A 25,538-nucleotide genomic window follows, 5' to 3' on the forward strand; every position below is an offset into this window, starting at 1 on the left:
ATTTGTTTGTGTGGTTTTGGTGGGGGTGCGTGATGGGGTGTGGTTGGGGGGGGGGGGTCTGCCGCATTCATTTGCTCCCGGTTGCATCCGGTTTGTCCGTGTATTATGTGTATATATCTTGTCCGCCTTGAGCCAGTAGAAAAACATGCACCAAGCTTTGAAATATATGTACATATGTATAATTATTATTGAATTATATTCATAATTGAAATATTGTGTACATCACATTGCCAACTTAAGCAATTTTCAGACCATGGTTGAATAAATTAAAGGAACATTAGACCCGATTTTTTGTCAATTTTGTTTTTATTATATAGGTTCAAATTAAATCGTTTATTTGTGCATTTTGAATGATTGACCAAATTTTTATTGTTAGAACTTTAATTACGAGCGAGAGGTAGGAATTTACTGTTTTTTAAACAAAGCTCGAGTGTTATATTTGTTTACAAACTATCCAAAGTAGAGATATTACCTTCTTTTTTTTTTACAAAATGTCTCGGGGGAAACAAGATAAACTCAGATTTAAAGTGTTATTAATAATATTTTTGACAAAATATAGCATTGTGCATAAAATATTTTAGAGGATAAAAAACAACGAGTTAACTAACTTTTCTCAATCTTAATTTAAAGAGCTTCATTTTTTTTTCAGAGATATCCTTAAATTGAGTTTGAAAAAAAGTAGGCTATCCCCGCAATAACAACTGGCTTAGATTCTATGTTGGAATACTTATATGATGTCAGGTCATGCATTCTGAAATTAATACTGTTACACATTGGAAATGTGAGTCAATACACAGTTATTTTTAAAAGGAAAAAAAAGGAACCAAAAAATGCATTTGCTATTTTCAAGAAATTTTGTATGGGGGGGGGGGGCAGAAATAGTCACCACAAATCCCATAATCTAAAAAAGTATATATATCTAAGAAACGGGCCTTTATATATATATATAGTTATTGTTTTTCGATGTCAAGTGTATGTATTAATTCGTTTCGTTTTTGTTGTACGCCTTATCGTTAATTATTCGATTACCTGCCTTGCGAAATACCCATGTGATTTTAATTAACCAATCACGTTGCTTGTTTGGTATATTGGAGTCTACAGTGTATTCTTGTTGGAAGGGAATATAAGGTTCTTGTAAGGGGAACATTTCTCTTACGATATGCCAAAAAAGGAGTCGAAAAAGGAAACGGTAAGAGTTATTCGACTCGATTTTTTTATTTAGTGTCTTCACAGACGCAATCAAGAGCTCTCTATTTTACGCGACAAGTTTCCTTGTTGTGACATAGAAGATTATTTATTTTGCCGCTCCAATCAATGAGGATAAGATGTCTGTAACGTGTTTACCTGTGTTATAATTATGCAGGCTGTGACGAAAAATAAAAGCAGTGCAAAGACAGGTGCCAAAGAAAGTACGGAGAATGCAGAATCAGAGGTAATATCATGAACCATTTACTTCATTTTTATTTGAAATGTCAGTGCCAAGTTTGGCAGCCATATTTGACATGGTTATATTGAAAACATGGCGACCATTCATAAAGTCAAATTAAATATTTTGACTGCCTATGGCTTTACGTTGTCAAGTTTAATTGCAATTACTTTTCTTCAAATTCATGAATTTAAAAAATGAACTTGAATTTTGACAGGCAAAGAAAAAAGCGCAGACGCAAAATAACACAACAGAACACCCACCCCCAACACAAATATCAAAATTGAAATTCACAGGCCCTCCTCACATTAAGAAAGACAAACGACAGAATTCTTCACGCTTCAACATTACAAAAAATCGAGAACTGCAAAAACTTCCTCCTCTCAAAGGTAAGAGTTTCGCTGAAGCAGCACATTGCATGAATTCTGCAAAGAATGTGTTCAGTAGTGTTGCATATTCATACATTATTAATTATGCCCTTTGAGCAGTAGATTCACATGTGTATTGAAGGTTATACAGCCTCACAAACTTTAGTCTTAAAGTACCCTCAAGTTGGAAGTAAAATTACTATGGAATGATATAGGAAATAGAACAAAAAGGACTCTTATCTGAGTTTAGGTTGAAAACAAGCTAAAATATGTATATAATTTGTAGATGAAGGAAACATATTCCATATCAGAAACATTATCATGCCATAGTAATGCTGAGGTTTTTTTTTTCATTCTTTCATGATATATTCAATAAAAGAAGTTATTTTGAAATACCTTCAAATGTAAGGCTGTTAGCAATAATGTATAACAGAAAGTCCATTAGGCTTAGAAGAAATTTAATAATGGTAATAATTGGGTGGTAATTAAATAGTTGCTTGTGAGTTGTGATGTATATGAAAAGAAGTTATTGAAATTATTTGAATATTTGACAGTTTAAGATCCACTGTACCGAGATGAACATTATTTCCCTGATGAATTTAAGGTCCTTAATTAAATTTTCATTGATTTCCTTTAATGAATCATGATCCTTTTTACAATTGACGATGTATACAAAATTCAGGTTTCCATTTGTTTTTAAAATATTGAACAATAGAGAATACTTTGCAGTTTTAATAACATAATTTTTTATATTGCATAATAGACATAAAGTATGCAGGGTTTATTCTTGTCAGATAACAAACGTAATAATTGAACATTTTAAAAATTACACAAATTTATTTATTTAAACATAGTAAATAAATGCTGCTAAAATTACACAAGTTTTCTGTAGATTAGTAAGAAAACTCGTCCAATGTTTTGTAGATGTCAAACTCAATCAACATCTGAAGATAAAACCCCCCCAATTTTTATGTATATATAAGGGTAGTTTGTAGTCCACTAGTGCATCTGTTCTTAGAAGTACCAGCAGTGACTAAAGATATTGATTCCTTGAAAAAAGTCTTTTTATCTGTGGAATAAGATGGTTCATATGAAAATAGCACACAATTTATACATGTTTACAATATTGATCATATTATACTAACCTCCCAGTAAATGGATCATTTCAGGGTCCTCTATTCTAATACTGATTGTTTTGATATCCACAGGCTGAGGATGATTTGTATGATGACAAATATGTAGGTGATCACTTTGAAATGTTTGCCCAAATGTTGTATTACCATATGCAACATGCAATACAGAAATATAAATACTTGATTTAATACTGTACGTGTATTAGATTAAAAAGTTTAAAAGTAAAAAAAAATAATAATTCAAGTTAAAGACTTATTTTAATGCAACTGCAGTCTGCATACACTCATCTTATGTCCTTTGTATGAACTTGGCATTCACTGCAATAAAATTATGAAATATATTTGTGAGTTTGTATACACATGCTGAAACAATTTTTCTGTTACAAGAAGATGTAGATATAGTGAATTTGGCTTGAAAGTGACTGACACTGACCATGATTTCAGCACAGTCACCTAAAGGCCAATGTTCTTAAGCTGTGACATCCTCAAGATGATCAGAAAGTATCTGCGCATGGTCACTTTAGAAAGAGAAATAGTCACTTAACTTTGTCATCATATAGATCACAGGATGTGAATGAATATCCAGTTGTATTTTATTCAGTTTGAATTTGAGATCTAGCTTATATATTTCTCTGCAAGGACCTAAGACTGAATTCAATTCATTGCATGTCCACTTTCTGTGGGGTTTTAGACCAAGACAAAATAACAGAAGTGTGTGATACTTTGCAAAGTGTTCCTCTATTTATAACTTTTCTGTACTAACCAGTAAGAAATAAAAACCATCATGATTAAATTTGTACCATAGGAACAGTACTTTAGCACACCTGAATTTTGCTGATGAATTTTAGTTCCTAAATATCGAAGAAAATTGAAAGAAATATCTGGATTTATGATTAACAAAAATAGAAATCCTTCTGAACTTGGATGAAAACATAATTGATATGACAATGCCATAAAACTTTACCAGGCCAAGCTTTTAAAGTAGACTGTTATTTATATGCAGGCATTTTAAAAAAAAATTTCTTTTCTCATTTCCAATTAATGATGTAACCCAATTTTCGTAAAGGCATGTTGAGTATATCCTGTTTGATTTTCAATTCTGACGAATGTAGCTCATTACAAATTAATGTTGACGAAGTCTAAGCATTTGCCAATGCAGACTGCATTGTTCATTTCCACACATTTTGGAATTTTATTCCTGGTACAACATGTAGATTTGTATCTCCATTATTAAATGTATGTGGTTTGATGTGTCATCCAAGTGTAATTATATATGTAATGTGATATATGCGTTGAAAACAATATTTTTATTTTTTATCATTCAAAACTAGTACACACATATCTTGATAATTATTTCACAGGCATGGCAACAGATAATCATTTACTGTCTTAAAAGGCAATAATAATGTGTTCTAAGCTTGATAATAATATAGCATAGATTGATTGGTTTGTGAAGATATTTTAATTATGAATAAAGAGAAGAAGCTACAAATAAGGAGAAATAAATCAAATTCCTTTTAGGAAATTTTTCTGTTCCTTTCGAAATACTTCTAAATTCATATTGATACGTATGAAGCAATCAATGTTCATTTATAAAGATTTGAAAGGGTTTCAGTAAACTAAATTTTAAAGAAAGGGCCAAGTGTCATTTAGAGGAGTTTATAACCATGGGAGACGACTGAAGGATACTAGAGTTTCCAGATGTTATCATATTTTTATCTTATACGTGTCCTCAAGAGGTAATATTCTGCAAGTCATAATTATCCTCACAGAAAGCTCTATATGTACTTAGAGTGGGTGCACACTGGCAATGGCACGAGTCCTGAGGGACCTCTTATTAGGGATTATAAGTTTGACCATTTATTGAGGGTATTGATAATTTAAATGACCATTGAATGACGAAGTTAAGATTCGACCTGGACATAAATTTCTAAGGGAAATAGCGGGTTGCTGTTGACTGTGCGTTTTAGCATTGTTTCGTGTAAACAAACACGAGGTAGAGACTTGCGTAACTCTGCACTACGCCGAGCAAGAGATCGTTAATTCTTTGAACGTAGCGTGTAGTAGTAAATGTAAATAGTATTCAATAAACTATTGAAAGAAATTAATACTAGGTCAATAATTGTTCATGAAGAACTACATAAACAAAAGAGGTCAAATATAAAGAGGAGAAAAGAAAAGAATATTGGCATGAGAGATGCATGAGGAAAATGGAAAGTGAGTGAGAAAGGGGAGACGATGAAAACTGAATTCTAATTCCTTTCCTTTTTATTTATTTTTTTTAGATGCAACGCCCGCAGAAAGAGAGGAACTGTTCATTCAGAAACTGAGACAGTGCTGTGTTCTTTTTGACTTTGTTCAAGATCCTCTAAGTGACTTGAAATGGAAGGAAGTGAAAAGGGCAGGCTTAAACGAAATGGTGGAATTTGTCACCCACAATCGGGGAGTTGTCACAGATGCCATATATCCAGAAGCTATACAAATGGTACTATTGAAATTGATGATGCAGTCATGTAGTTTTGATACCAACATGGAGTATATATACAGTTGTTGAAGAAATCCCACCCTTCACTTGAAACCCCCCCCTCCCCCCCCAACACACACACACACACATAGCAGCCTCAACTGCAGAGTGTTGTATTCATATATTTACGATTGGGTTAGATTAACCCAACAATATATAAGTGCAACTTTTATAAAGTTATTTTTTCAGTGTTGATTTGAAGCCAACAATACACATCTCTTCATGGGCAAATTCATATTGACTATTATTGATTATACAGTCCTATTATTATTGCCAACCCAGCCCTACTTCCCAGCAATCTTTTTTTTCCTCATCTACAGAGCTCTGTCCCAAGGCTAAACCAAAATCTAGTTGGTCTTAGGTCTGTAATCCTACTGCTTACGTACAAATCAGTTTTCGTTCCTGTGTTTGATGCAAGGCGAACGGAAATAGTTACATCTAAATCTTTGACCTGTCAACTGAATGTTTATCATCCTTTTTTTCCCCTTCTCTATCTCACTCTGCATCATGTTCCCTGAAGGGTAAACAGGTTTTTACATATATATACATACATACACGGTCCAGGATTATGCTTGTGATGCAGAGGTCTCATGATGTAATTGGCGTCTCACGCTCTTCACCCGATGACCTCCCATATCCCGCTCAGAGGGTATTGATCCCAGGGTGATGTTCCCGGGAAACGCTGTCCCAATACGTTCAATTGTGTACACCAGGAAATCAATGCTAACCTCTGTAACAGGGACCTCTCTTCAGAGGGTTGTGTAATTGGAGTGTATTGCAGGACACCATTAGATGTAACAAGAAAATTGATTTTAATGGAAGACCTCTTTGCTTGAGTTCAGCAACATTTATTTTGTTATGTCATTTGCTAATTTTGAGAACCGTAAAATTCAAAATCCAAAAACTGATCAGCTGTTAATTTTCAAAAAATTTGAACCATGCATCCCAAGCTCAGTAGTTTTCAGATCACATCATGCCGTGTCATTTTATGAAACTATGCATATGAATACTTCTGCTTTGATTACCATGTACATTTGTGCTGTACTTAAATACCATCAAATAGGGTCTTGTTCATTTTCCCAACCAGGAAATGAAATCAAGTACATTTTCAAGTGCACATTTGAAACCTGCTGTTCTATTATTATTTGTTCAAACTCTGGCGACATGGTTTTAGAAGTGTTTGCTATAAGTACAAACATTGGTACTCGTGTCATCTGAACCATGATCCTTAACTTTAGAAGTGGTTTCAATAGGATTTGGAGCAATGGTATTTGTTCGTTATTTTAAACAGATTTCCCTAATTGCTCCATGTATCTGTATGTAAATTATATTTGATGCCGAACAAATCAGGTTGAGATTTTTTGCTTTTGTTTGAAATTTTTATGATTGAAGGTAAAATATCTGGTTCTTTGAAACCATTTTCTACATGTGCGTTTTACAAAAGAATAAACTTAAGACTAAGTCATAAATTTTTGAATTCCTTTAGAATGCTTCTCCTAGCATTCACACCTGTGTCAATCAATAGAATCTCATTTAAAGTTGTATTGAGTTAAAACATATATACCATGACAAATTAGGTATTCTTAAACTTCACTTTTCAAGCTTTCTTTCTTATATATTTCAGTTTTCATGTAACTTATTTCGAGCATTACCGCCCTCCTCAAACCCTAGCGGCGCAGAATTTGACCCAGAGGAAGATGAGCCAACATTGGAGGCCGCATGGCCCCATCTACAGGTGTGTATTGTGAGAAGCTACCATCTTGTCACATAAATTGTCTCTATATAAGGTCAAGGTGTACTGAGGTTCTATCTATTTTCTTTGAATACCAATTTTCATTGATTTCGTTGTTTGTCGTTTATTTTATTTCTTCGAAGTACCTGCACTGTGTTTGGAAAAGATGATACAATTTAGGAAGAAATCTGATTTTATCATGTTTATGAATATTACCATACTTTTTGACCTAGGAGAGAGGTATAGCCCATGTTTAATATGGAATTTAAAAAATATAGAAACCCATTCTTAATAAGTATAGAAGAGAATAAAATTCTGTGGTTTTGTATCAAGTTTCCACTACCTTATTGAAGATGATTTGAAAGAAAATTAATTTGCTTGCTTTGATGACACAGTGGGAGTGTATTAACATGAAATCAATAGGGTTCATAATTACCCACAGTCTGTTCTGATGTTTAACTGCTGTCGAAAAGGACAAATTAGGCAAGGGAAAATCAGACGAGTCATTGAAAATGTAACTTTTATTCTGAGAAAAAAAGAATCAAAACATAGACTCAAGATAAGGATTCTGTAATCTGTATTTATAGTCTGTAAAGTTGGATTCAGATGGACTGAACCCGGGACAAATCTCTAGCAATATACTCTATTCTCTGAAAACAGGAGATAACTAAATACCTCTTTATAAACAATAAAGAGATGTTGGGGAATTGGATGTAATTATAGAGAGAGGGAGGAAAGAAAAAATGCAAAGTCATTGATCACAGAACAGAAAATTGCTTGCTGGAGTAACTGTTCTGTGGTTATAAGTCGATTTCCTTGCTCTGTAGCAGCATGCATCAAAGTTGTATGACTGCTCAACTCCGTTGTTGCTACAAGATAACTAGTATGGTTGTCATGTGTCGTGTTTCATTTAGTGTCAGGTAGAGAAGAAGCAACTACGAAAAATCTATTCCTTCCACCCCCTCATTCATTAACAATTGCCTTCGTTAAATGTTTTCAATTGATCAAAGTTTCCTTTCTCCCCTTTTCTCCCCAATGTAGTTTTCATTTGAAATAATCCCCCCCCCCATGGTAAAATATTTATTCATAAAAGGCATAAATACATTCATACACATGTAGGTTAAATTTAAATTAGATTAATAGGTTTTTATTTTTCATTTAAAGAAATCTGTTTGTTTCATTGCCTGTTGCTGACTAACATTATATAAATAGTGCCTGTTTGGGAGGGTAACAGTTGAAATTGACACCCCTCGAAAACCATTGTCAACCGACGCGAAGCGGAGGATGACAATGGTTTTCGAGGGGTGTCAATTTCAACTGTTATCCTCCCAAACAGGCACTATTTATTTTGTTATACTGAATGTCTTTTAAAATATTTTTAAAAAAAATTTACTGCTTTTATATAGGAATAACGTGAATTCTACAGCGAACCGTACGCGCATAATTTTCGCGCATGTAATATTTTTTAATGTTACCCGTTGCCAAGTGCGTTGCTAACGCTGAGGGTAATAGTAAATATTATAAACTGCGTCTTAACCAATCAGATTTCAGTATTTAACATGAAAGTATAACAATATACATTACATGTATCAATAGCACAAAGACCTTTGGAAATTTTAAATCTTCATTAATGAACAATACACCGTGAATATACTTCTTTCTCTCATAATACACACATTCTTCAATTTTTTAAAAATAAATGATTTTGAAAATAAAATAATTTTTAAAAATAATTTTTTTCCCTACCTACTTACCCTAATTTTATTTTTGGTCAGGAAACATGGATACTTTTTTTTTGGCCTTATACTGTTAAAATACAACAGTTACTATTCTCAAGTAAATATGATGTTGTATACTTTTTTTTGGCTAATGAGTTCTTAGTACTATATAAGAAATCAGATTAAGGGTTTTGATGGATGTATGGTAGTTATTATTTGTTTGGAAGGGAAATACATTAAACAAATTTGATGTATACTTTGTTGAATGTAAAAGAATTATAAGATAGATTCTTCTTCCAAACATGAATGCATGCAAATCTAACTTCTTTTGTAGAGTAATGATGACAAGAATCAAAAGAAAAAATAAGTAGAAGATGTTGACTGACACTGTTTTAAAAGCTAGTTTTTTATGTTTTACAGTTGGTGTATGAATTTTTCCTGCGGTTTTTAGAGTCGCCGGATTTCCAGCCTAACACGGGGAAAAAGTACATAGATCAGAGATTTGTACTACAGGTGAGAAAAAAGCAACAGGTGTATTAGTACTGTAAGTGTGTGGTCACTGTTTTAGTATCAGCGCATGGATTAGACAGAAATGAGCAGTTTTATTTGCATAGTAAACTGATAACTTTAACAATTTTTAAATATAGCACACACTAGTAATTTGACTCTTGTTTTCCTATAAAGTTTTTTTTTTTTTTTAAATCTGCATCATATGACACCATCATCAACATTATATATTCTGTTTATATCACGGTGCTTTTATTTGTTGAATTGGAACTTGAAAGGGAAAAGAATGTCAATTTACACAGAAATTTTTCAGCGTGAGGCTATATGGCAATTAGAAGGAAATACCGAATGTTAGAGACTTGGTTTATATGAACAGGAAGTTCTGTGTGTTCTCGAAGGACCTCATTTTAAACTGAGTTTCTTATTTCCCTGAAGTTTGGAGTACTGTAGTAAATTTTCCTAATTAAACTGGGCAGTGAATATTGGTTGGTGTCACTCATGATGAATTAGATGAGTGCACTTGTTAATGATTAATTAATGATATATTTACTCAGAAATATGATTAATTAATGGTACATTTACTCAGAAATTTGATTATTTAATGGTTCATTTACTCAGAAATATGATTAATTAATGATGCATTTATACTCAAAAATAGTCGTCTGGTAAAGGTTCATGCTAATTAATGATACATTTACTCAGAAATATGATTTAATTTATGGTATTTTTACTCAGAAATAGTTTCATGCTACAAGTACACTAAAATCAATTAGGAATGTCATGACACTTTAAATTTGTTGCAACGCTTCATGTGCTGGAGCCTGGGAGTTGAAATTAAGCATGAAATAGACATGACATAAAATTTGAAATGGACGTGGCATGATAATTAAAATAGACATGACATTACCATAGACATGGAGAATGAATTTACTCTTATTTATTTGAGATTGTATGCAACGTGATGTATATACTTATTTTCAAACACTATTTTTTATATAGTCTTGTTTCTTGAAATCTGGAAATGATTTGTATGGATCTTTTAATCTGTATTCTGTTTAATGCATGTCTTTTCATGTAGTTTTTGACAGTATACAAAGTTGTTTTTGTTATGTTTTTCCTCAATGAAAAAGATAATTTACTGTGATCTTATTTCAATGAAAAAAAAAAATTAAGATAGATCTAGAATAGCTACATTGTTTGAATAGAAGTAAGTGGGTAATTTGTAATGTGTTGCATTTTTAATTTTCTTACAGTCTACAGTAGCTAAATTTGATCAGAAAAAAAATGAAAGGCTAGGTTTCACAACTATGCCAGATGTGCTTGTCAAATTAAACTTGTTTGTTTTATCTTGAAAAAGATCCTTATCTTGAAAGTGATAAAAAAGCTTCAGTTGGCATTTCTGTTTAGCTTAGATACCCTATAAATATCCTTTATGGAGTTATTTTTAGGTTGAACAGAATTGAATTGCCATGAAAACTGAATTTTATGCCATTGAGAAGGAAAACTAAGGCTATATTTATTTTGTCCATCTTCCTCAAACTTTTAATACAAGGTGACTTAAAAGTTAAGGTCAAGGTCAAAGCTTATACAGAATTAATTTCATGGTTTCCATGCAGCTTGATAAATCTTGTGCTGAGAGTCATTGTGTCCAAATGGAAGTTTATAGAAAATATCGCTAGAGTGAATGCTAGTTAATATAACTCACTGAATTTCTTCTGTCATCGTGTTTCTGTATAGCGTATAGAACAAGTTGTCTTGTGAACTCAAATTTTCTCTCTTTTTCAGCTGTTAGAGCTATTCGATAGTGAAGACCCCAGGGAACGAGATTTTCTGAAGACGATATTGCATCGGATTTATGGGAAATTTTTAGGACTGAGAGCATATATTAGGAAACAAATAAACAATATGTTTTATAGGTAAACTTTAGTGTTGAACATTTTCATCTCATTCAATCAGTAATTACCGGTATTTCTTATCCAGTGTTGTGAAGGTGTGTAGGTAAAATGGCTTTTTTTTCTTCTTTTTTAAGGTTTATTTATGAAACTGAACATTGCAATGGAATAGCAGAACTTCTGGAAATATTAGGCAGGTAGGTGGCGCTTTATATAATTTACCTGAAGAGGAGGGGTATGATAGACAGATTCAGGTCTCACAAATACCTTTGTTACACCTTGTTCAAATAAGCTGTCACTGCCTGCTGGTTTAAATCTGAAAACATGGAATAGGCCCGAAGGAAAATCCCAGTATTTTGAAACGGAGTGCATTTCTAACTCTCAGGATACAGTAAAACACATTTACAGTGAACACATTTAGATTTACTTCATATTTGGAATAAAATTTGCTTCATTCCCTGTAGTTTTAAAGGGAATTGTTAACTTAAGGAGGCTGAATAGTCAGCAAGTCAGATCTGCAGTAAAATGTTAGGTACTGTAATCAGGGTTACTTTTTCCCTGTGTTAATTTTGCCCTATGTTATTTTTGCCCTGTGTTATTTTTGCCCTTTTTCAACTGCAAACGGTTTTGCCTCGTCTTGAGTTCGGGTAGACAAAGTTGTGTTTACGGAGAAATAATTTGAGACATTGGAATTTGTCCAGTTTTAAAGTTGCTTGCTGACAACGTGGGCAAAAGGGGCGAAAATAAAACGGGGGCGAATATTTCCCTGTATACAGCATAACATTTTTAACTTCTTTTAAAATACGTAAAGAAACATTATTTAGATAAATTAATCTTAAAATTGAAGAAGTTTCCTATATCTTTATTTAGAGCTCTTCTTTTCAAGGAAATTATTTTAGTTTAAAAGTGGCCATCCAGCCCTCTATAAGGAATTCCACTTAAAAGTATCAAAATTATTGGTCCCTTGCACTTAATAATGTGTATTTTTACTTAACATATAATTATGATGATTAAAATCTGATGTTGCTCTATTTGAATAAATGAATGGTTAATGGGAAGAAGAGTTTCTTTGAGTCATTTTCAATGGGGAAGGAGTTGGATTTGTGAAACTGACGGAGATATCTTCTCTGTTGTAGCATCATCAATGGGTTTGCTCTACCCTTGAAGGAAGAGCACAAGGTGTTCTTACTCAAGGTTCTGTTGCCCCTGCACAAAGCCAAATCCCTCAGCGTCTACCACCCACAACTGGCCTACTGTGTGGTACAATTCCTGGAGAAGGACCCCAGCCTAACAGAACCGGTAGGTGTAGCGGTCAGGGCTAATGTAAAATCCGTGATGTCCGTTGGTGGCTCAGTTTCTGTTGGTACTACTACTTGTCCCAACAAGTTTACATTCTTAATGAATTATGAAACAGTGTATTTATTATTTATAAAAGGAAATCAAAGAAGTAACATGTACATCCACACAGGAAGATATCGGTAATTTTACATTTTATTATTACGTAGTTACGTAATTATTACGTTTTGTTATTTCTTTCAGGTCATCATGGGACTTCTAAAGTTTTGGCCAAAAGTCCATAGTCCTAAAGAGGTATGTTTTAATGGTTTTTTTTTTTTCTTCTCTAGTTTATGTAAGGTATGATTGAATGTCTTTGTTAAAAAATAAAAGAATTTTGTATGAATGCTGTGGGCACAAATAAAATTGCATGTTTTAGTTTGTTTTACATAAGTTTTACAATAGATTGAATCAAAAGTTGATATTTAAGGAAAACCACTGACTTTTGGAAGTTCTGTCAATAATTTAACATCATATTTTGGTAAATGTGTGTTGCAGGTGATGTTTCTGAATGAGCTGGAGGAAATTCTGGATGTGATAGAGCCCGCAGAATTCAATAAGATCATGGTTCCACTCTTTAAACAATTAGCGAAATGTGTATCCAGTCCTCACTTCCAGGTACGAATATTTTATATAAACAGAGTCAAATATGTTTAGAAATTTAGGGAAAATGTATTCTTTTATGATTATTTTATTTGAATACTGGAACATGTACATGTATATACATGTTTGTGATGATAAAATTAGGTTAAAAAAGCTTTTGTATAGAAGAAAAACCTATTTTGCCTGTTGAAAATGATTTCTTTACATGCCATTGAATGCTATTAAAAATTGTTCTAGTATGATATGTACGTGTGCATTCCTGATGGAGATGATATTTATTTCCAATTTGTAATGAATTGAGATCATGTGACCTCACTTGTGAGTGACTTTCTAGGTAGCGGAACGAGCGCTGTACTATTGGAACAATGAGTACATCTTGAGTCTTATCTGTGATAACATTAGCGTTATCCTCCCTATCATGTTCCCAGCTCTATATAGCACCAAGCAGCACTGGAATAAGTAAGACATTGCTCCAGATTTTAGCTGTTTCGCTTTGTGGACTCATCATGTGCATCATGTGATCTGCTCATACGACAAGAATTTGTCTCTTTTTTGTTTCGTTTTTCAGCGCTGCTTTTCCTAACCACTTGTTTGGTTACTAGCATCGAGTAACGTTTTTTTTTGTTTTTTTTTGTAAGAGTCCATTATATAGCGAGTAACCAGACAAAGTTTTGTTTTTTCTTTTACAAGTTGCTGAACTAACCAGAATTTTTTTTGTCTTGTGTTACGTTTATACGACTGCTTGCTTATTGATTGGTTGCGTAAGTGTTCTTGTTTTGGGTTTTTTACGATTTTTTTTTTTTTTTGTGTAACTTAACCAACAGGTGGCTGAGCGAGCTCTGTATTTCTGGAATAACGAGTACATCCTTAGTCTGATTAGCGATAACGCGTCCACAATCCTGCCAATCATGTTTCCGGCTTTGTATAAGAGCAAGGAACATTGGAACAAGTAAGAAAACCATCTTCTCCCAACCTCTCCTTTAATTGTTTCTCGAATCTCTCCTCAAATTCCCCCCTTCCTTCAACCCTGTGCAAAACCATTTGGGATGAAAGCTTGCTGTTAAACTGTGACAGGTGGATGTGGTGCAACTTTATTTTAACTTTTTCTTTTCATTTATATTTTGTTTGTATCCAATATGCTGAAAAACTCTTGGCAGGAATCAATTTTAAAACATCATTTAAAAGTCTGGAATACTACCGGTATATCAAATTCCTTAAAGGGGAAGAAAAGTAAAAAAAATAATTTTTTTTTATATTAACAAAGGGGTTTAAACATGCTGTTTTGAAAATAGATAACAAAATAAAGCTTACCCGGTAAATGCACGTTTAAAGTTAGAAAAATCGTATTTGCTGGAGGCTGACATTATGTAGAAGTCTTTCTCGTATCAAAAACCAAAGAAATTGATTATTTTGACGTCGCACCATCTATACTGGTTTGGTTTACATATCTATACAGTGTTCACAGTGCTCTGAATAAAATGCTGGTTATGCCTTTTTGTTACTCAAGGATTCGACTGAATAAAATTGATGTTTAAGTTCACATGTCTAAAGAATAAATACATGTATGCATAAATATATGCATTTTTCTTTTAAAATAAAGGACAGCTGTTAATCTGCCATCATTTATAGTTGAAAATGACCTAGAGTGAATTTTTTTTCCAAGTCAAATTCTTCACTAACTGAATAAGTATGTTATAATTGTAAACGGGATGGTTTATATACATTCTCCAAATTTGTAATTACCATGTTGAAATAACGACAGGAGACATTTTCTACGATACTTGGCATCTGTTGACAATTTCCACAATTACGTGGAGATTCCACCGACATCGCAACACTAATCTCCGCTTTTAGATTTCAACGAACATGCTCCGTATAACATTGGTTTGTAATTTAGTGGAAAGTCAAAGGAAAAAGAACGGTCTCAAATTGATACTGTTTCAAATTTTCCAGAACTTGTAGAGTGAATATCATGATTTGCTAATGCTGATGCTATGTTGATAAAAACAAACCAGAATAGATGGTGTGACGTCATAGATTAAAGTTCAATTGCAGCTCCCATAGCAGTGGAAAATTTAAATTAAGCGATCTATTTTCTTGGTTTATTCTTTGTTCCGTTGTTTTTTATTTAAAATAAATACAATTTACAATTATAGTAGATGATAATTAATTGATTTATTATGCAACCTATTTTTAATTTCCTTCCCCTTTATGCTAAAAAAGAAATAAATGAATAGATGAAAAGTTAGGTAATCAGAATTCATTGTTTGCTCTTCAAATTTTTTATTTGTTTGTGTTATATTAATATCATGCTGCTAATTTTACATGTTGCATTTTATATGTCCTGATAAATTGTTGAATTTGCATGAGTTGATTGAACTTGATATGTGAACTTCATTTGTTTGTACATGAATAGCATGAGAAAATATCAGTACATGCACAAATAATATATGTAAATATATCTTATGTTTTATTTAAATGTACTTAATTGAGCACAAGAATTTGTAAGAATGTTGTTTGCAATAAATGATATTTATTTAAATAAAAATATGATTTGCCTGATAGAGGAAAAGAATAAGTCCATTTAAAATATTTATTTTACAATTATATCAGTGCTATTGAACAGATTCTATGGGCGGAAAAGAACATGCTGATGAGTTTTTGCAAATTTGTGTTTTTCTTCAGAACGATTCATGGGCTGATCTACAATGCTTTGAAGCTTTTCATGGAGATGAATCAGAAATTGTTTGATGACTGCACGCAACAGTACAAGACAGAACGGCAAAAGTATGTATAGAGCATGAGGCATGGAATATACTGTAACAATAGACAGAACGCTGTAGTTTACTTATTTTACCCGAGTACTTAATAACGCAATACAACGGTAGCATCAAATCGCGAAAATGTAAAATCACGAACGCCAAATTTTTATCATATTCCAAATAGTTTACAACTGTACAAAAATTAAAGAGAGATTCTAAAATCCGCAAGATTTGCTTATCGCGATTTTACGCGGATATTAATTTCTCACATTTAATTAGGAATTTACAGTACTGAAAACATATACATATTTTGCGTGTACGATATTTGGCAAAAATTGGTTTTTCAACAAATTGGTGTGGGTATGTCTGGATGCTCATGTTCTTATACATATTTGCATGGCATTTAGCGATGTACTTGATTTAGGATAAGCTGTTTTCCGACAAAAATGCTAAATAGAATTCACAGCCAAATAAAATATGTTTACAGTATGTTATTGCTTTGAAGAAAAATTCTCTCTTTGTCATTTAAAAACTGGTAATTGGATCTTTTCTTTTGTTCAACTTAATATTTTGTCCACGATATAAATTATGAAGTTGATGAACATCAAATTCTTAACAGATTTGGTAAATAAGTTTGAGGATCCCTAGTTTATTCATGTACAAAATTCAGTGCCAATATCTTGCTAATTTGATACAATAATTTTAGACATCAAGTTGTTGATTTACAAGTAGTTGTAGAATACCAAATGTGTTTAAAAGATTCATAACATTTATATAGGATTAAATGGTGCTTATCAGTAAGTTTCAGAGATTATTCAATAGGTCTCTTAAATGCGAGGTTTACTTTCGACGAAATATACCTCCAAAAAATTAAAGATTTTTTAATTATTTATTCCTGTTTAATGTTTTGTAAGTTTAGTACTTCAGAAAAATAATTTCCTCTTGGAAAAATTGCCATTTTTAGCTTGAGTTGATTTTATATGTGGTAATTGGTGAAAACAGTGAGAGTTCATTTCTTAATTTCTTTTAGAAAAGTTACCATGACGATGTTCTGCATGACTTCATTTTACCTGTTAATATTGGTGAAAATATAAGCACATGTGTCATAATGCATTGTATTGTAGGGAAAAAGAAAAGAACAAGCAAAGAGAAGACAACTGGTGTAAAGTTCAAAATTTAGCTATGGGAAATCCGCAAGTAAGTATATAGAATGAAGCACAGCATTTAGAAGCCAAGAAATATGGGAATGATATTTTCTTTATATTTTTGGGGTTAGATTTAGAGCTCTAGCTTAAATTGGGGCAAAAAATAAGATATATTCTCTACTTCAGGATATGTCAATTTTCTAGCCCATTGTCAAATCAAGTCCTCATTTCCTTCAGATAATAATTCTTTTTTTTTTTTTACCTGAAATAAGACCGAGAATTAAAAGAGGTTTTTTTTTCTTCTTCCAAATTCTGTAGTTTAAGCAGTTTGCTTATGTAAAATCGGAGAAATCAGGAAATCCTGGGACTCCCAATAGTTTAGAAGACCTGGACGGCGACATAATGGCAAATTTTGAAAAGTTACAAAAAGAGGCAAGCGAGGTGGGTTTCTGGTCAATACGTATGTGTTGCTCTGTAACTAGACGTTCTAATTTTATGATAATGGGTTTGGGTTATCTAACTTTTTTTTTCTGTCTCACTCTATATATATAAATGGATTTTTTTTTTTCACTACATTTTGCATCCTCATGGATGGTAAATTTTATTTCTGCAGCGAATCTCTCAACTTAGTAGTGCTTTGAATTTAGGTAAAGTAAGTGTTCTACATTTGCCTTTTGATGGCTTGACCAGATTACTATATTTTTTTTTTACGCCCTGCAGTTGATTTGATTGATTAATAGCATGAAGTTAAAAGCGTTCTCTTTGAAGAGTGGTTTTCCCCCATTCCTGATTTCTGCCCGGATGATTAAAAATTGATCTGCGTTTGCAAACATTATGACCTATATCATATATATGATATATAGGTGCTTAATTAAATTATATTAAAAAACCCTCTTATTTACTAAAGGAAATGGGAACTGATTTTTTTATCTTCACATTTTGTTTAATTTTATTCCACTTACCAAAATTTTATGCCAAAAAAAGAAGAAAATGTCAAAGATTACGTAAATGAAAACTTGAACATTTTCATTGAATTTATTTTTTTCTGCTTTCAAACATGAAAAGAGTTTTAAAGAAAAATTTTTTTTTGAGTAATTTGTGCTGTATTGTCAATATGTTTTCATTCTTAAGACCAGTGAGGTAATTATTATTTTTTTTACTTTCGGAAAAGTTTGGTGTCAAAAAAAAAGAAAGATAAAAAAGAATAAAAATGGTAAATAACCAGAAAAACAGGTGTTTATAACCGGATTTTCACATTTTTAGCCAGCAATGCTTGGCAGATAGTTACGACTGGTAAGGACAATGCCTGCTTTACGTGTTCTCAATAGGAGCTTTCCAAATATTGAATGACTCATTGTCTTTTTATTATTATTTTTTTTTTTTTTATTGATTTTACGATTTTTTTTTTAACAGCACAAATAGTTACACACAATAGATTTCTAAAATAATATATGTTTTTGATCCCCTTTACCCAATTAGAAATAGTTAGTCAATTATAGATGTGTTTTGGACCAGAATACTTTTTTTTGGATATTCAGAAATGTGCTCTGGTTACAATGAAATGATTAATGTATCGGCATTTTTCTTTTTTCTTGTATGGTGTTTGTGCAGCTCTCCTCGGTAAGATGAACTCTATTTTACGTTTGTGCTTTATGTAACGAGAAATTCCTTCTTCTCTTTTTTTTATCCTCTGAATGATTTATTTTGACATTTCTGAGGAAATACCGTTCTACTGTTATAATTTCTTGTTTTTATGCATTCTGAACAATGTGAATAGATATCAAAGCAGTATATTTTGGATTACTACGAAGGGGGGGGATGTCAATTGACACAAATTCTGTGTATTAAATTCACTTCATTCCTGAATTCTCTTTGCACCATAGCTCTATTCACATCATTCTGGGTGACTTGTTCAATATTCAGTGTTACAAATGAATGCTGTGCTCTGATATATAGTGTAAATTGCAAACCCTTCTATGTACAAATTGAAAATAATTTTTTTTTCTGTATGGTTTATTACTGTGTATCATTTGACCTCCTCAGAGATGCAAGTAATGTCTTCAGTTTTTCTCACTCACACACCAATATTCATTTGATCTGGATTAAACTTGAAGAAACATTGTCTATGTTTATATGTCTGATTATTAAATTTTACTTTATAAAAGTTGCAGATATTTTCGACAAAGAATGTAGCATAATGTGCAATAAGTATATTAAGTAGGTTAAAAGTATAATATGTAATAATTTAAAACAAATTTTAGAACATATATGCAAGTGTAATCAAAAATAATTCTGAATTTTCAACTTCATATAAAAAAAGGCACTATTCATATGAATATTTTGAGCATTTATGTGTATATAGACACAGTCATTAGCCACAATCTTATGTTTTAATAATTTTTCAAATTTCACCTTTTTTGTGATTTTCACCATATTATAGTAGTACATGTTCATTTGTGAAAGGGTTAGATCAAAATATTTGTTTATTAAAGTTAAATTTTGAATAGTTTAGACCAAAGTGTAATAATCTGAAAAATGAAAGACAAAAATGGCAATATCTCATTGTAGGGACCCAGAGGGTGGACTAATGCCATTGATTGATAAATGCTAAAATCTCTGTTCAGGTTTGTCCTTCGATCTCCGTCTGCCACAATCCACACACACCACAAAACTCGTTAACAGATTATCCAATTAATTCACCTGCCCGACATAAACCAAAGTGTGACACAGCTAATAATGTTCTTGTGTCTGAGAGCGAGAGAGACCCGATTAACACAAGTGCCCTCCCTTTTGCTTCTGACTGCAATTCAGCATGGCATCTCCTATGATTTGTAACGCTATTAGAGCTTGTCAAGACTTCATTGAGTGTCGTAGTAGCTTTAAGGAAGGAGTCTTTTCTGATTTCGACTTGTCAAACGTAAATTTGATTATTTGTTCATTAAATCAAGATGAAAGGAAATTAAAATAGTATATTTTTCTTTCTTTTTTACTATCATACAACTTGGCATAGAAAAATGTAATCAATGTTTAGAATGGAACAAGGACTATATTTTTGGCGTAATATTGGCGTAGGAAAATATCACATGTTGCGCAATTCAGAATTGCTGCAGATTATATATATATAATGAGTCTGTTTTAGCATTTTAAAAACAATAACAATAATGTTGGATTTTTTTTACTAATGTGAACTAATAATATGATACTTGGGTTTCAGAATATGTTTTTAAAATATGATTTGCCTATCAAATAACATTTTTATAAGCTTTTTAAAGCGCCCATTCTATACATTGATTTTTGTGAAAAAATCACTAAAATCAGTTTTTCTCTCTTATGAAACGGTCAGTATATTAGCTTTTCTGTCAATTTATATTTTTATATAAAGTCTTCATAATACATAAAAATTAGAAATATTTTATTATTGGAAGCATAAAAAAATAATCAAAATTTCTTCAAAATTTAAGAAAATTAGAGGAAATGCGGGCTAAGCAATATCAATTTTAGTATAAATATTTATTCCAATTTAGTAGTATAAGCTGATAGACACTCTCATAATCTATGATTTCATTGAAGATTTGAATCTTCAAATCTTAAACAAATGTCTACAGAACTATAAAGAGCTACCCTTATTTTTATCAGTATTTACGTTGAGGAAAAGGTAGTGACCTTGACCTGACCTTTATCCGAAAACAAAAAGGTCAAATTTAATTAAACTGATAGAATCATTAAGTAATATGATCCGTTTGACTGTGTCAAAATTTCATGCATTTCTTATTATAAGAAGTATGTTTGATAATAAAAAGACTCCTTCCTTAATAATTTAAAAGAGCTTAGAATATCCACACTGGATAAAAATAAGGTCTTATATAAATATAAACTTTTTTATGGAAACAAGATCAAATGAATATCAACCAAAACAATTTTAACAAATATAATTTTTTCTAGTTTTAAAGCATTAAACTTCATTTTCTAAGTTGAAATTTTATTTTAAAGTTGCTTCTAATGTTTATGACTTTCTTAAAAATGATTTGTTTCAATTTACTTTCTTTAATCATTGCAATAATAAAGACATTCTTATAATGTAATAAATCTTTTATCCATTCTAGAAAGCAAAACACAAGTCGATGTATGTGTCTTTTGGGTAATATGAATTACAGTTATTACTTATTACAGTTATTGCAAATTAGTTATTACAAATTACAATTTTGATTGTCGCTGAAGATTCATGATAACCATGTTTTACTGTAAATTAAACGTTGTTGGAATTCTCTTTACGTGGAATTGAATCTAATCCAGTTGTTAACAGCCCTTTTTAAAGGACCTCTGCATGAAAGTTTGTTAATTTAGAGGACGCTCAAGACATTTATCAGTTTTTGATGAATTCCCATGGAGATTTAATCCGCATTTATTTGCCTGTTTATGCCAAAATATTCAAGATGCATAACCAGTCTATTTTTTGAGTTTGAATATTTTGGATTTTCCATATTATAGCAATTAAAATTTGAATTTTCCTCATTAATATAGCATGCAAAATGCAATTGAATGCATTTGTGTGTAAATAAAGTGGTAGTATATATCTAAGGAATATGGTATCATCTTTGTATTACACACACATGTATAATGAAGTGATAATTTTTGTCGGGGCGTGATCAAATCTAATAAAGCCCGAAGAGCTTTACGATAGATTTGATCATGCTCCGACCCAAAAAATCATTATTACTTATATTAATATAAATATCAGCAATTGTACGATTAAATATTTTAATGTAAATAAGCAAACCCTGCATGTGCCCCAATCATACGTCATTTGAATTTATTGGACTGTATAGTACAAAACCGATGCGTAGTGTTATCACAGGCAAAGACACTGAAACATGTAAATATTTTCTATTGAAACTATCCAAATATTTTTAGATAGAAAAGTAATAAGTGAAAATACAATCCTCACATTGCAGCGATAGACAAAAAAAAAAAAAAGAAGGAAAAAATGGATGGCCTTAAATGTAATTATCCTCATACATCTATGCTCACAAGTAAACCAATCAGCTGTTAGAATCTAAACAGCTTTGGCCATGATCTTGTCACTTGCTTGCTATTGTACAAGTTTCTTTGTATGAAGTGAACCAATGATAAAGCAGCTTACAAACTCGAAATTCAGTGAAGGGAAGTATTGGTGGGTAGTATTAAAATGAGGAACTTGCTTACTATCTCTGCTGCATGTGAACCTTCTGATTATCCAGTGTTTATAATGCTTGTCTGTAAAGAAAATTCCTTCACAAAGAATTTTATGCACACTGTACTTTAAAAAGAGAATGTTCTGAAATGTTCAAGTAAAAGAATCGAAGAAAACATGCAAGGCATTATTAAAGAAATTTTTGAAGTGCACATTAGATTTGATCAACAGATGCTTACAAAATTTGAAATGTAGTCTGTTCATGTTGCAAGACTCTGATGTTGAATTAGATGGGGGAATTTAATAAATGCCTATTTTTTTTTTTACCCAGTATGACAATGCATCTATTTATTTTCTGTTGTAATTGATTTTCTTTTGGACTGGAAAAAACTGATTTTTTATTGGTGGTTTGTTGTACTTTATTGTTATGTTCCAAAACCATTTTAGAGCACCCCACTTTTATTTGAGGCACTGTGATAGTTTTGTGGTTAATGTACGGTACATGTGTAGATACTGTCCACCCATAAAAAATAACCACAACATCATTTTGTCAAGAGGAATTTATATTTGATTTATGATTGTTGTCTATTTGAGAAATGTGTGATTTGATGATTCCATGAGAAAAAGTTAATTCAATGCTCTTCACCAAAATAAATTGAATTTTACATTTTTTCTATTTTACAGATAACGAAGAAAAAAGGGAAAGAAAAGCCCCTTCTTCGTCGAAAATCAGAACTACCACATGACATAAGCATGATACGGGCGTTGGAGTCTCACAAGCGCAGTGAAGAATATCTGTCTACCTCTGCTGAGAGTCAGAGTGCAAACTGAGACACAAAACACATGACCTTATGCCATATTGAGGACCATAATGCAACAAAAAAATGGAGGTCAATTAGTGTACCTGATTACTGCAAGTCAATCACATAGCTGTGTTTTGGGTTTTCCCCTCTATCTCTGGTGTGTGTGTATGTATGTGTGTGTGTGTGTGTTTGTTAGCGAGCGCAAGTGACCAAGTGTTATGAATTTTTATTTTGTAGTAGACCACATTAAAAATTGGAAAATATGAGTTATCAGAGATACATATTTATAACAATTATCTATATTCTTGATATTTTTATGGTGTATATAGTTGTGTATGTTAATTTTCATTGGTTGTCGATTTTTTTTAAAGACTGTTTAAGGGAACATGACATAATGATGAGAACACACAAGTTCTTGTCTTGTCATGGAAAGAAGACAGATAGTTCTGGTAAAAGGTAATTCTGCAGTAATCAGGAACAGAGATTTGCAGTACATGTACAACTTTCACTGACTGGCAGTATGTCATGGGGGTACCGGTATTTAAGAGATGAATATCTCAAGGCCCTGACTCTGGTGTCACCCATTTTGCAGAAAATGGGGTCTATTTATAGTAACACTGTGATAGGACCATTTCCCCTTGCCCCTGCTTTTTTTCTTTTTTGCTCTGCAAGAGTCTTTTGACCAATAATATATTTTTTTCCTTTAAAATTGATAAAGATATGTAGTGCTTGAATTAACTATGCACATAAGTATTTTCTTTTCTTTTTTTTAAATTTCTGATCTAGATATAAACTGTGTTTGTGATCTGTAAGAGGTTTCAGTGAAAGATAAGGGTAATAATGAATGGAGGGACCGTGGATGAATGATAGAAATGTGTATTTTGTCTTTTAAACAGAAGACATGTTTAATAAGCAAGAGTAGCCTCCCCATTACGATTGTTGACCTTAAATTGTATACAACTTGCATGATTTGTTCAAGACTATAAAAAAAAATTTTTTTTTCACTTTACCTAATTGTATACATTTTTTTAATCAAAGAAGGGAAGTTAAGTGTGAAAAAAAAACTTGTACTTATTAATAAATGTTGCATTCCAGAAACATCCCACATAGATTTTTTCCTTCATTTATTCCCTGTGTGTATTGTTCTTGAGCAAGAAAACTGTGATACAATCTGGTCATCTTATGTTTTTTTTGTGTACATGATATTGTCTAATTGCATTGATAAGACATGTGATGGCTTTGTGTTGATACAATGGAATGGCCTGATAAATTGTCAATATCTTTAAAATTACCAATTATTTCTTAATTCCTATCATATAGTGAAAGAGGTTAGGGAAACCTTGAAAGTGTGAAAATTGTAATGCTATTTTTAGAAATAAACTAACATATCACTGTAATGACTTCAAGCCATGTTACCTTTGACCTTTACCTTTGACCTTACTGAGGATATCTAAAGTTTCTTTAAACTAAAAAAGTCTGAGGGTCTATGATTTGTGTTTTGCTGAAAATAGGGCTTTCACAATGTCATATGTGTAAGTCAATGTAGTTTGGAAATTCTTACCAAAGCTGACTGTGTTAAAAAAACAAAAAACAACTTTGCATCATATCTCTGTGTCGCCTGTCACACCTGTGATTAAATGTACATGTAAAAGAAAATAGTTATGAAGCTTTCCTCTGCTAGACACAAAAGCATTCCAAATCATGAACGGATATTCTCTCATAAGTCATTAGTTATGTACAGACCAAGCTATTTGTTGCTGTTATCGGTTTGGGGAGGGGGAAAAGGGGGCTGATGCCCCCTTTAATAGGGATGAAATTTTTTTTTCATGGGTATCACAAAGTCGTGCTTTAAAATAAAGAGCAGTGTCCAATATACTGGCGTGTTGTTCTCATGATGATTAGATATAGCCCTATATGTAGTTTAAATGTAGTAGGAATGTACCTTAAATTTGATTTCAGATGTAGGTGCACTATCTGCTTCTTGTCGTTTGACTTTGTCCAGTGCCAATATGTACATGCTACAGACGTAGGGTTGGGTGATTTACTGTCGTCTCTTGGAGAAATAACAATTACACACTTTGTGCAAGAGACATTTTCTTGCTTGTCAGTTTGTTTGGCTTTAAACTGAATATTTTAGTTAAATAATTGACATTAGAGCTTTTAGAAAAGAAAATTATCAAAGTTTGAAAATGGCGGGAAAGTTTTTTGACCACCAGGTTTTGCGTTTAACAGTGCATTATATTTGCACTTGTGGACTTGCACAACTACTTCTTTAAGTTATCTGCATATCATTTAACTATAATTTTTTTTGGCGGGGGGGGGGGGGGGGGGGGGGGGGGTAAAGTTGCAATGTAGGGCAACTTTTTCATTTGTATTAAAGGGGTCATGTTAATTATAATTTCCAATTTCCTCCCTTTTCA

The 25,538-nt window shown here is 32.1% G+C and overlaps 1 protein-coding gene across 10 annotated transcripts; it reads left to right on the forward strand.

The window, feature by feature from the left end:
• Positions 1–1,043: 1,043 nt before the first annotated feature.
• LOC117689403 (serine/threonine-protein phosphatase 2A 56 kDa regulatory subunit delta isoform) lies at positions 1,044–24,918 on the forward strand. 10 transcript variants are annotated; one of them, XM_034470406.2, is made up of 17 exons: positions 1,044–1,189; positions 1,364–1,432; positions 1,644–1,815; positions 5,213–5,412; positions 7,076–7,186; positions 9,322–9,414; positions 11,194–11,324; positions 11,438–11,497; positions 12,437–12,599; positions 12,840–12,890; positions 13,134–13,253; positions 13,573–13,697; positions 15,924–16,025; positions 17,125–17,197; positions 17,464–17,586; positions 18,757–18,765; positions 23,000–24,918. In XM_034470406.2, the coding sequence occupies exons 1-17, from the start codon at positions 1,160–1,162 to the stop codon at positions 23,144–23,146; spliced, it is 1,779 nt and encodes a 592-aa protein (XP_034326297.1). In that variant the 5' UTR covers positions 1,044–1,159; the 3' UTR covers positions 23,147–24,918. The 10 variants fall into 10 exon arrangements, with proteins under 10 accessions (XP_034326297.1, XP_034326296.1, XP_034326309.1 ...); XM_034470405.2 differs by lacking the exon at positions 13,573–13,697 and adding an exon at positions 14,063–14,187; XM_034470418.2 differs by lacking the exons at positions 13,573–13,697; positions 18,757–18,765 and adding exons at positions 14,063–14,187; positions 18,409–18,438 and having other exon boundaries at positions 23,000–23,214.
• The last annotated feature ends 620 nt before the right edge of the window (positions 24,919–25,538 follow it).

The sequence above is a fragment of the Magallana gigas genome, chromosome 6 (assembly GCF_963853765.1).
Source record: "Magallana gigas chromosome 6, xbMagGiga1.1, whole genome shotgun sequence".
NCBI lineage: Eukaryota > Metazoa > Mollusca > Bivalvia > Ostreida > Ostreidae > Magallana > Magallana gigas.